Source organism: Oncorhynchus mykiss, chromosome 18 (assembly GCF_013265735.2).
Source record: "Oncorhynchus mykiss isolate Arlee chromosome 18, USDA_OmykA_1.1, whole genome shotgun sequence".
NCBI classification, from domain to species: domain Eukaryota; kingdom Metazoa; phylum Chordata; class Actinopteri; order Salmoniformes; family Salmonidae; genus Oncorhynchus; species Oncorhynchus mykiss.
Genome location: NC_048582.1, coordinates 5988259 through 6001494, shown reverse-complemented (window position 1 = coordinate 6001494; position 13236 = coordinate 5988259). Strand labels below are relative to the sequence as shown.

The following is a 13236-nucleotide window of genomic DNA, read 5'->3' as shown; positions in this document are numbered from 1 at the left end:
GGACCTTGGTGTGATACTCTACTGCTCTGTAACTAAATGATATGTCCAGGGACCTTGGTGTGATACTCTACTGCTCTGTAACTAAATGATATGTCCAGGGAGCTGCCATGGAATTATGGGATGTCTTCTAAAATCATGATTTTGGAACATTTTCAACTGTGATAATGTTCTATATTAATTCTCTACCAATCCATAGACCCTCATCACCTACCATTCCATAGACCTGGATCACCTACCATTCCATAGACCTGGATCACCTACCACTCCATAGACCTGGATCACCTACCATTCCATAGACCTGGATCACCTACCATTCCATAGACCTGGATCACCTACCATTCCATAGACCTGGATCACCTACCACTCCATAGACCTGGATCACCTACCATTCCATAGACCTGGATCACCTACCATTCCATAGACCTGGATCACCTACCATTCCATAGACCTGGATCACCTACCACTCCATAGACCAGGATCACCTACCATTCCATAGACCTGGATCACCTACCATTCCATAGACCCGGATCACCTACCATTCCATAGACCTGGATCACCTACCATTCCATAGACCCGGATCACCTACCATTCCATAGACCTGGATAAAATATAATTTTTATGAATGCTACCACTCTGACTCTTTTCTTATCTCTCTCTCTCTCTCTCTCTCGCTCGCTCTCTCTCTCCCCCTCTCTCTCCATCTCTCTCTCTCTCTCTCTCTCTCTCTCTCTCTCTCCATCCTATTGTCCTCCTCATGGTTTAACACAGTAGCAGTGGAAGGAAGGTATTATAGAGTTAGTGGATAAACTCTGAACACAAAGGTGTTGAGTCAGACAGATCTCTGTTATGTGTGTGTGTGTGTGTGTGTGCGTGGCAGGGGCTTAACCTCTCAGTCTCAGGTCTGCTCCGGTCCCAGTAAGGGGAATCAGTGCTCCCTGTGTGTCTCTTTCTTTCTCTCTCTCTCTGCATCCTGCGCTCCAGGGGTACAGAGAGAACAGACAGATCACCCCTCTGCTCTCTACTGAATCACTACAGTCTGGGGGAAACTCTAATCCTTTCATTTCCTGTGAACATTTTGGTCATCCGGCCATCTGTCCTTCTGTTTACTCCTGTCCTTCTCCCTCCTCCTTACCTCTCCCCCTCTTCTTCTCTCCGTGTCCACGACGAGACGAGTTGTCTGGGGATTTTCTCATTCTCACTCCTGATCTGTTTCCCAGAGGAGCTCGGCGCTTCTCTTCTGTTCCTCTCTCTCTTTATTTCTCTCTGTTTGTTTCTGCCTCCATCCTTCATCGCCATGGATATGGGCAGCTTGACAACGGTGGTGGCCAACTCGGCCTACATCTCGGCGCGCGGGAGCTTCGACGGCACAGCCAACCCGTCTGCCAACCGAGACAAGAAGTACCACGCCCGCCTGAAGCTGCCTCACATCACGGTGTGCGAGGGCCTCAGGGAGACTCTGGACCTGGGCTTCCAGACCGCCTGCGTGGAGCAGCCCATCGGCAAGCGTCTGTTCCAGGAGTTCCTGGAGGCCAACAACGAATACAAAGGCCCCTGCCGCCTGTGGAAGGACGTGGAGGAGTACAACCAGGCCGAGGACCAGGACCGCGTTAAGAAGGCCTCCAAGATGCTCTCTCGCTACATGGATCCCAGCGCCAAACACTTCTGCCCGTTCCTGCCGGAGAACGACATCACCAAGGTGAAGGAGAAGCACGCGGAGGCCGGAGACGATCTGTTCGTGGAGACTCTGACCAGCGTACTGGACTTCCTCAAGGAGGTCCCTTATACCTTCTACTTGGACAGCATGCACCTGAAGAGGTTCCTCCAATGGAAGTGGCTGGAGATGCAGCCCACGGGAGAGGACTGGTTCATGGACTTCCGTGTCCTTGGGAAGGGGGGCTTCGGGGAGGTACACGCCACCTCCATGAAGGCCACGGGGAAACTGTACGCCTGCAAGAAGCTCAACAAGAAGAGGCTGAAGAAGAGGAAAGGATATGAGGTGAGAGACACAAGACCTGTATTACTACTATATAGAGTGGAATTTGTAGTTCACTTCTTAAAAATGGAGGACAAAATTGGTTGCCATTGGAATAGAGGAAGGAGTGCCTGATGGGTAGTGTAGTTCATGGAGGGAAATGGCTATGTGTCAGTGGATGGCTTGATACATTAGGGTTAGGTGTTGGTTTCAGTACATGTGAGTTTCGTGTGAGAGCTCTGAGGAAGTCACTTTAAAGAGGGAAGAGATGAAGAGAGAGAGAGAAGGGGAGAGAGAGAGAGAGAGAGAAAGGGAAGAAGATAGGGAGAGATGAAGAGAGAGAGAGAAGCGTGTGACGGACAAAACAGAGTTCACAGTTTAATTCATAAAGTTTGTGTTTTGGGGACGATGAACACCACTCGTAGGACAACTTATCCAGAGCATCTGTCCAGGATAAGCGATGCTTAGTGGAGGAGGGCCGATTACGGAACAGACTTACGTTAGTACGTAGGAGAACACACACACACACAGGCGTTAGTACATAGGAGAACACACACACAGGCGTTAGTACATAGGAGAGCACACACACACAGGCGTTAGTACATAGGAGAACACACACACACACAGGCGTTAGTACGTAGGAGAACACACACACACACACAGGCATTAGTTAGTACATAGGACACACACACACACACACAGGCGTTAGTACATAGGACACACACACACACACACAGGCGTTAGTACATAGGACACACACACAGGCGTTAGTACATAGGACACACACACACAGGCGTTAGTACATAGGACACACACACAGGCGTTAGTACATAGGACACACACACACACACACACAGGCGTTAGTACATAGCCTTCAGCCTTGACCTTCAGCAGAGTGTCACAGCCCTTCAGATTATCACAGGGATTTCACACTACATAAGAACCTCATTCAGGACTATTACCCAACAACACACCTTCCACATGTCTTCCTCACAAATAGCACCCCACTCCCTGTAAATCCCTATGGGCCAAGGTCAAAAGGAGGGCCCTTCATAGGGAATAGGGTGCCATTATAGGGAATAGGGTGCCATGTAGGATCATCCCTGTAGATTTGTTCTATGCCACAAATAGACTAGACAGAGGAGTGGTCTGGGCTGTGGTGAAACTGTGTGTGTGTGTGTACGTACGTGTCTGTGCGCACGCGCGTGTGTGTATGTATGTGTGTGTGTGTGTATGCGTGTGTGTGCACGTGTGTGTGTGTACATGTGTTTGTGAGAGTGTGAGTGTGAGAGTGTGTGTGTGTGTGTGCGTGTGTATGCGTGTGTGTGTGTGTGTGTGTGAGAGTGTGTGTGTGTGTGAGTGTGAGTGTGTGTGCGTGTGTGTGAGAGTGTGTGTGTGTGTGTGTGTGTGTGTGAGTGTGTGTGTGTGTGAGAGTGTGTGTGTGTGTGTGTGTGTGTGAGTGTGTGTGTGTGAGAGTGTGTGTGTGTGTGAGTGTGTAGTATAGTGCAGTACTCTCCAGTGAGATGAATGTAAGTGTTGGACTGTAGTCCGTTCTGGGCAGTGAGGGGTAAGGGTCTGTCTGGAGTGGAACTGAACGAACAGGGAACATTGAGATATATTGGGCAGGGTCGTGGCAATGGAGAGAGTCGACATGAAATACAAGTGGTATTTCATTAAAATACCCCAGGGGTCCAGCTATTCCTCTAGACCACAGTGGCAGCTGGTTTACACACGGATGTCTCCCAGGGAAACAAGGTGTGTGGACTCTGGACTGTCAAATCACTGGTTTACACACGGATGTCTACCAGGGAAACAAGGTGTGTGAACTCTGGACTGTCAAATCACTGGTTTACACACGGATGTCTACCAGGGAAACAAGGTGTGTGAACTCTGGACTGTCAAATCACTCGTGGATACGAAGTGACATTAATCCCTCCACGAAGTGCCGATGCAGGAAGCAGAGGAGCTGTGCAGTGTGTCTGTCCTCCATGAATAGGAGCTGTGCAGTGTGTCTGTCCTCCATGAATAGGAGCTGTGCAGTGTGTCTGTCCTCCATGAATAGGAGCTGTGCAGTGTGTCTGTCCTCCATGAATAGGAGCTGTGCAGTGTGTCTGTCCTCCATGAATAGGAGCTGTGCAGTGTGTCTGTCCTCCATGAATAGGAGATGTGCAGTGTGTCTGTCCTCCATGAATAGGAGCTGTGCAGTGTGTCTGTCCTCCATGATATAATCAGTGATAAGCCCCATAGCTGCAGCATTAGAATGATGATTGAGCTCCTTATTCAATACGTGTCAACTCTGCCATGTTTATAAATGGAGCAGATCCCTCCCTGCTCGGGGTATTGGGCGTGTGTGTATTGGGCGTGTGTGTATTGGGCGTGTGTGTATTGGGCGTGTGTGTATTGGGCGTGTTATCACACGTGCTTACGTATAAGTGTGTGGTTGTCTTGTGTGATGTGAATGAACTGATGGACCTTGCAGCCTGTCCTGTGCTGACCTTAGACACAGGGTTTGGCACAAATGGCACCCTATTCCCTATATAATGACACCCTATTCCCTATATAAAGGCACCCTATTCCCTATATAATGACACACTATTCCCTATATAATGGCACCCTATTCCCTATATAATGACACCATATTCCCTATATAATGGCACCCTATTCCCTATATAATGGCACCCTATTCCCTATATAATGACACCCTATTCCCTATATAATGACACCATATTCCCTATATAATGGCACCATATTCCCTATATAATGGCACCCTATTCCCTATATAATGGCACCCTATTCCCTATATAATGGCACCCTATTCCCTATATTATGGCACCCTATTCCCTATATAATGGCACCCTATTCCCTATATAATGACACCCTATTCCCTATATAATGGCACCCTATTCCCTATATAATGGCACCCTATTCCCTATATAATGACACCCTATTCCCTATATAATGACACCCTATTCCCTATATAATGGCACCCTATTCCCTATATAATGGCACCCTATTCCCTATATAATGACACCCTATTCCCTATATAATGACACCCTATTACCTATATAATGGCACCATATTTCCTATAATGGCACCCTATTCCCTATATAATGGCACCCTATTCCCTATATAATGGCACCCTATTCCCTATATAATGGCACCCTATTCCCTATATAATGGCACCCTATTCCCTATATAATGACACCCTATTCCCTATATAATGGCACCATATTTCCTATAATGGCACCCTATTCCCTATATAATGGCACCCTATTCCCTATATAATGGCACCCTATTCCCTATATAATGGCACCCTATTCCCTATATAATGGCACCCTATTCCCTATATAGTGCAATACATTTGACCAGAGCATTATGAGCCCTTATGAGCCCTGGTCAAATGTAGTGCACTATATAAGGAATAGGGTGCTTTTCCCCTCCGGTCCACTAGGGTGCGATGGTGGAGAAGAGAATTCTGGCACGTGTCCACAGCAGGTTCATCGTGTCACTGGCCTACGCCTTCCAGACCAAGACTGAGCTCTGTCTGGTCATGACCATCATGAATGGAGGAGACTTGAGGTAAGATAGCTTGCTCCTATTGGGTGGGTGTGGGGAGGGAGGAGACCTGAGGTAAGATAGCTTGCTCCTATTGGGTGGGTGTAGGGAGGAAGGAGACCTGAGGTAAGATAGCTTGCTCCTACTGGGTGGGTGTAGGGAGGGAGGAGACCTGAGGTAAGATAGCTTGCTCCTATTGGGTGGGTGTGGGGAGGGAGGAGACCTGAGGTAAGATAGCTTGCTCCTATTGGGTGGGTGTGGGGAGGGAGAAGACCTGAGGTAAGATAGCTTGCTCCTATTGGGTGGGTGTGGGGAGGGAGGAGACCTGAGGAAAGATAGCTTGCTCCTATTGGGTGGGTGTGGGGAGGGAGGGAGGAGACCTGAGGTAAGATAGTTTGCTCCTATTGGGTGGGTGTGGGGAGGGAGGGTTCTATTTATGTCTGACTATCTACAATTGTTTATTGTAAAGCATCACTCTAATCTACGGTCAGGTATCATATCTACAATGTGGATGAGAACAACCCAGGGTTTGATGAGCAGAGGGCCTGTTTCTACACAGCTCAGATCATCCAGGGTATGGAGCACCTGCACCAGAAGAGAATCATCTACAGAGACCTCAAACCTGAGAACGTGTTGTTGGATAATGAAGGTAAACACACACACACACGCACGCACATACGCACACACACGCACGCACGCACGCACATACGCACACACACGCACGCACGCACGCACGCACGCACGCAAACACACACACACACACACAGTACATAGTTCCCTACAATACACTTTCACAACTTAAGTCAATTTACTGTAAACACTAACACAGGACATGGGTCGACACTGACGTACTCTGGGCTGCTAACAATATGTCTGACGTTTGTTGGAGGTGTGTGTGACATTGTCGTCCTGATGTTTGCTCTCTCTGTCTCAGGTAACGTGCGTATCTCTGACCTTGGTCTGGCCGTGGAGCTGGCGGACAACCAGACCAATATCAAAGGCTATGCTGGGACTCCAGGTACACTACCACTTCCCTTAACCCACCTGTACAGTACAACTCACTGTACTGTCCCTGACAACTCACTGTAGTGTCCCTGATAACTCACTGTGGTGTCCCTGACAACTCACTGTACTGTCCCTGACAACTCACTGTGGTGTCCCTGACAACTCACTGTGGTGTCCCTGACAACTCACTGTACTGTCCCTGACAACTCACTGTAGTGTCCCTGACAACTTACTGTACTGTCCCTGACAACTCACTGTAGTGTCCCTGACAACTCACTGTAGTGTCCCTGACAACTCAATGTACTGTCCCTGACAACTCACTGTAGTGTCCCTGACAACTCACTGTACTGTCCCTGACAACTCACTGTAGTGTCCCTGACAACTTACTGTACTGTCCCTGACAACTCACTGTAGTGTCCCTGACAACTCACTGTAGTGTCCCTGACAACTCAATGTACTGTCCCTGACAACTCACTGTAGTGTCCCTGACAACTCACTGTACTGTCCCTGACAACTCACTGTAGTGTCCCTGACAACTCACTGTACTGTCCCTGACAACTCACTGTGGTGTCCCTGACAACTCACTGTACTGTCCCTGACAACTCACTGTAGTGTCCCTGATAACTCACTGTAGTGTCCCTGACAACTCAATGTAGTGTCCCTGACAACTCACTGTGGTGTCCCTGACAACTCACTGTACTGTCCCTGACAACTCACTGTACTGTCCCCGACAACTCACTGTACTGTCCCCGACAACTCACTGTACTGTCCCCGACAACTCACTGTACTGTCCCCGACAACTCACTGTATTGTCCCTGACAACTCACTGTACTGTCCCTGATAACTCACTGTACTGTCCCTCACTGTATTGTCCCTGACAACTCACTGTAGTGTCCCTGACAACTCACTGTACTGTCCCTGACAACTCACTGTACTGTCCCCGACAACTCACTGTACTGTCCCCGACAACTCACTGTACTGTCCCCGACAACTCACTGTACTGTCCCGACAACTCACTGTATTGTCCCTGACAACTCACTGTACTGTCCCTGACAACTCACTGTACTGTCCCCGACAACTCACTGTACTGTCCCTGACAACTCACTGTAGTGTCCCTGACAACTCACTGTACTGTCCCTCACTGTATTGTCCCTGACAACTCACTGTAGTGTCCCTGACAACTCACTGTAGTGTCCCTGACAACTCACTGTACTGTCCCTGACAACTCACTGTAGTGTCCCTGATAACTCACTGTAGTGTCCCTGACATCTCACTGTACTGTCCCTGACAACTCACTGTAGTGTCCCTGACAACTCACTGTACTGTCCCTGACAACTCACTGTACTGTCCCTGACAACTCACTGTAGTGTCCCTGACAACTCACTGTACTGTCCCTGACAACTCACTGTAGTGTCCCTGACAACTCACTGTAGTGTCCCTGACAACTCACTGTACTGTCCCTGACAACTCACTGTACTGTCCCTGACAACTCACTGTACTGTCCCTGACAACTCACTGTTCTGTCCCTGACAACTCACTGTTCTGTCCCTGACATGACACACTGCTGTAACCACTTACTGTACCTGTCCCCTCCTCTCTCTCTGACCCCTGTCCTTACCTGTCCCCTCCCCCCTCTCTGACCCCTGTCCATACCTGTCCCCTCCCCTCTCTAGCCCACCTGTCTTTACCTGTCCTCTCCCCTCTCTATCCCACCTGTCCTTACCTGTCCTCTCCCCTCTCTATCACACCTGTCTTTACCTGTCCTCTCCCCTCTCTATCACACCTGTCTTTACCTGTCCTCTCCCCTCTCTATCACACCTGTCTTTACCTGTCCTCTCCCCTCTCTATCACACCTGTCTTTACCTGTCCTCTCCCCTCTCTATCCCACCTGTCCTTAACTGTCCCCTCTCTATCACACCTGCACTTACATGTCCCCTCCCTTCTCTAGACACCTGTACTTAACTGTCCCCTCTCCTCTCTATCTCACCGGTCCTTACTTCCCTGGCATGTAATGTAGCATAAAGTGGGGGTCAATAGTAGATGCCTATATACTGTATATGGGGTATAGGGTGCCGTTTGAGACGTAGACAGAGGACACTACTGTTCCCTTTGACCTCTTCCCGGCAGGGTTCATGGCCCCAGAGCTGCTGAAAGGGGAGGAGTATGACTGGTCAGTGGACTACTTCACCCTTGGGGTCACGCTGTATGAGTTCATCGCTGCCAAGGGACCTTTCAGAACCCGAGGAGAGAAGGTGACTTCTACCTTCCTCTCTTCCATCTCTTCTTCTCCCTCCTGTCCTCTTCTACCTTCCTCTCTTCCATCTCTTCTTCTCCCTCCTGTCCTCTTCTCCCTTCCTCTCTTCCATCTCTTCTTCTCCCTCCTGTCCTCTTCTACCTTCCTCTCTTCCATCTCTTCTTCTCCCTCCTGTCCTCTTCTCCCTTCCTTCTCCTTCTTATCCCTCTCTCTTTCTCTCTCTCTCTATTCCGTACTATCCTCTCTCTACTGTACATTCTCTCTCCTTCTGTCCCTCTCTCTCTTCCGTACTATCCTCTCTCTACTGTACATTCTCTCTCTCTCTCTCCTTCTCTGTCCCTCTCTCTTCTCTCTCTGTCACTCTCCTTCTCTTTCTCTCTCTCTCCTTCTCCTTCTCTCTCTCCTTCTGTCTCTCTCCTCTGTGTGTGTCTCTCTCTCTCTCTCTCTCTCTCTCTCTCTCTCTCTCTTGCTTTCTTCAGTCACAGCTCACATCTGTCTACCTCCATTCCAAATTCTCTCCTATTCCATATGGAGTGCACTACTTTAGACCAGAGCCCTATGGTCCCTGGTCAACAGAAGTGCACTAAACAGGGAATATTGTGCCATGTGTGACGCACACAGAGGCTTGACAGAGGTAACGCTAATGAATTATGTACTGGGTGGGGCTGGTCAGGTGTAACCTAACCTAGGGCTAACACATAGAGTTAGTTAGAGGGCACAAAGAGGTACATAGAGGTTTGGATATATGTGCCTTCTGTCCAACTCTATGGGCTGTCATCCATTCAGGTGGAGAACAAAGTAGTGAAGAAGAGGATTCTGAACGACCCCGTGGCCTATCCGGAGAAGTTCAGTGAGAAAGCCAAGTCCATCTGCGAGGCGCTGCTGTGCAAGACGGTGGACCAGAGGCTGGGCTTCAAGAACGGGTCCTGCGACGAGCTCCGAGCGCACCCCTTCTTCAGCGAACTCAACTGGATGAAGCTGAACGAAGGTGCGGCCTGCATCACTGGGGCTACGTCCAAAATGGCACCCTATAATCTGTTGGCCCTGGTCTAAAGTAGTGCATTATATAGGGCCCTGGTCTAAAGTAGTGCACTATATAGGGTCCTGGTCTAAAGTAGTCCACTATATAGGGCCCTGGTCTAAAGTAGTCCACTATATAGGGCCCTGGTCTAAAGTAGTGTACTATATAGGGCCCTGGTCTAAAGTAGTGTACTATATAGGGCCCTGGTCTAAAGTAGTGCACTATATAGGGCCCTGGTCTAAAGTAGTCCACTATATAGGGCCCTGGTCTAAAGTAGTGTACTATATAGGGCCCTGGTCTAAAGTAGTGCTCTATATAGGGCCCTGGTCTAAAGTAGTCCACTATATAGGGCCCTGGTCTAAAGTAGTGCACTATATAGGGAATAGGGTGCCATTTGGAATAGAACCTGCTGCATCACCTTCTGCTCTTATGTGTCGTCATCGTCAAAGGCTGTTTTAGAAACGTGGAATCATCAACGATGTGATTAACTAAAAAGAGATGAGACAGTCAGGAAGAGGAGCCACCAGTTCCTCTAAATGATAATACACACATTACCCAATGTACACACATTACCCAATATACATACATTACCCAATATACATACATTACCCAATATATACACATTACCCAATATACACACATTACCCAATATATACACATTACCCAATATATACACATTACCCAAAATACACACATTACCCAATATATACACATTACCCAATATACACATTACCCAATATACACACATTACCCAATATACACACATTACCCAATATACACACATTACCCAATATACACACATTACCCAATATACACACATTACCCAATATATACACATTACCCAATATACACACATTACCCAATATACACACATTACCCAATATACACACATTACCCAATATACACACATTACCCAATATACACACATTACCCAATATACACACATTACCCAATATACACATTACCCAATATACACATTACCCAATATACACACATTACCCAATATACACACATTACCCAATATACACATTACCCAATATACACACATTACCCAATATACACACATTACCCAATATACACACATTACCCAATATACACACATTACCCAATATACACACATTACCCAATATACACACATTACCCAATATACACATTACCCAATATACACACATTACCCAATATACACACATTACCCAATATACACACATTACCCAATATACACACATTACCCAATATACACACATTACCCAATATATACACATTACCCAATATACACACATTACCCAATATACACACATTACCCAATATACACACATTACCCAATATACACACATTACCCAATATATACACATTACCCAATATACACACATTACCCAATATACACACATTACCCAATATACACACATTACCCAATATACATACATTACCCAATATACACACATTACCCAATATACATACATTACCCAATATACACATTACCCAATATACACACATTACCCAATATATACACATTACCCAAAATACACACATTACCCAATATACACACATTACCCAATATACACACATTACCCAATATACACACATTACCCAATATACACACATTACCCAATATACACATTACCCAATATACACACATTACCCAATATACACACATTACCCAATATACACATTACCCAATATACACACATTACCCAATATACACACATTACCCAATATACACACATTACCCAATATACACACATTACCCAATATACACACATTACCCAATATACACATTACCCAATATACACACATTACCCAATATACACACATTACCCAATATACACACATTACCCAATATACACACATTACCCAATATACACACATTACCCAATATACACACATTACCCAATATACACACATTACCCAATATACACACATTACCCAATATACACACATTACCCAATATACACACATGACCCAATATACACACATTACCCAATATACACACATTACCCAATATATACACATTACCCAATATATACACATTACCCAATATACACACATTACCCAATATACACACATTACCCAATATACACACATTACCCAATATACACACATTACCCAATATACACACATTACCCAATATACACACATTACCCAATATACACACATTACCCAATATATACACATTACCCAATATACACACATTACCCAATATACACACATTACCCAATATACACATTACCCAATATACACATTACCCAATATACATACATTACCCAATATATACACATTACCCAATATACACACATTACCCAATATACACACATTACCCAATATACACACATTACCCAATATACACACATTACCCAATATACACACATTACCCAATATACACACATTACCCAATATACACACATTACCCAATATACACACATTACCCAATATACACACATTACCCAATATATACACATTACCCAATATACACACATTACCCAATATACACACATGACCCAATATACACACATTACCCAATATATCCTTTGATTAAATCTTATTCAAACCCATTATAACCAATGCAGCTAAACTTCCTTTCAAACTGTAAATCAACACAACTGACATGTGGCCAGTTTCCCATGAACAGTCCCATGACTGTCTGGATGTGGTGTTGTGTTCCTCCGACAGGGATCCTGGTGCCTCCGTTTGTTCCCGACTCCAAGACGGTCTACGCCAAGGATCTGGACGCCGTCGGAGCTTTCTCAACAGTGAAGGGAGTCACCCTGGACGACCCCGACAAGGAGTTCTTTGACGAGTTCGCCTCGGGGAACATCCCCATTCCCTGGCAGGAGGAGATGATCGAGACGGGGATCTACGGGGAGCTGAACCTCTGGGGGGTCGGGGGGGCGCTGCCCAACGACCTGCGCAGGGAGAGCATCCTGGAACAGCCCCCGAAGTCCTCCACCTGCTGCCTGTCATAGATCAGAGGTCAAGGGGTAGGGAACATGGAACTCTTTGGTTGCGTTCCCCTGCTCAGACGTTGCATGCATCAGCCAATGGCTGCGTGCCACATCATCGACCGTGGCATCGACTGACAGATAGCTAACGTGGTTAGCTGATACTGTAAGTAAAATACCAATCCAGGCGTTGTCAGATCTGGCAGGCATGAGCAACGCCTGAGCACGAGAACGCCCCCTTTATGAATATCATTTCTAGGAAGGATATCATTGGCCGGCCGAGTGGAGGAAGTAGTCTTGGGCCAATGGCAGAGATGGATTTAATGTGGATTTAATGGAATGGGATGGGTTGTAAAATGATGGAATGTTTATTTAGTTTATTATATATGATGTATTATTATGTTTATCAAAATGAACAAGTTAAAAGACGTTTTAGAGGGCCTCCCGGGTGGTTAAGGGCGCTGTACTGCAGCGCCAGCTGCGCCATCAGAGT

The 13236-nt window shown here is 46.6% G+C and overlaps 1 protein-coding gene across 1 annotated transcript; it reads left to right on the top strand.

Moving 5' to 3' along the window:
• The first annotated feature begins 763 nt into the window (after nt 1-763).
• On the top strand, nt 764-13026 carry LOC110514102 (rhodopsin kinase GRK1-like). Its single transcript, XM_036951254.1, has 7 exons — nt 764-1996; nt 5424-5551; nt 6019-6176; nt 6462-6545; nt 8660-8784; nt 9573-9774; nt 12475-13026. The coding sequence occupies exons 1-7, from the start codon at nt 1295-1297 to the stop codon at nt 12765-12767; spliced, it is 1692 nt and encodes a 563-aa protein (XP_036807149.1). The 5' UTR covers nt 764-1294; the 3' UTR covers nt 12768-13026.
• Nucleotides 13027-13236: the final 210 nt, after the last annotated feature.

Excerpts from the sequence above, each read along its gene's own strand:
- LOC110514102 (XM_036951254.1), top strand. The coding sequence starts at position 1,295 with ATGGATATGGGCAGCTTGACAACGGTGGTGGCCAACTCGGCCTACATC. Across the intron at positions 5,552-6,018 it reads ATGAATGGAGGAGACTTGAG|GTATCATATCTACAATGTGG; the intron begins GTAAGATAGCTT and ends ATCTACGGTCAG. Across the intron at positions 9,775-12,474 it reads CTGGATGAAGCTGAACGAAG|GGATCCTGGTGCCTCCGTTT; the intron begins GTGCGGCCTGCA and ends TTCCTCCGACAG.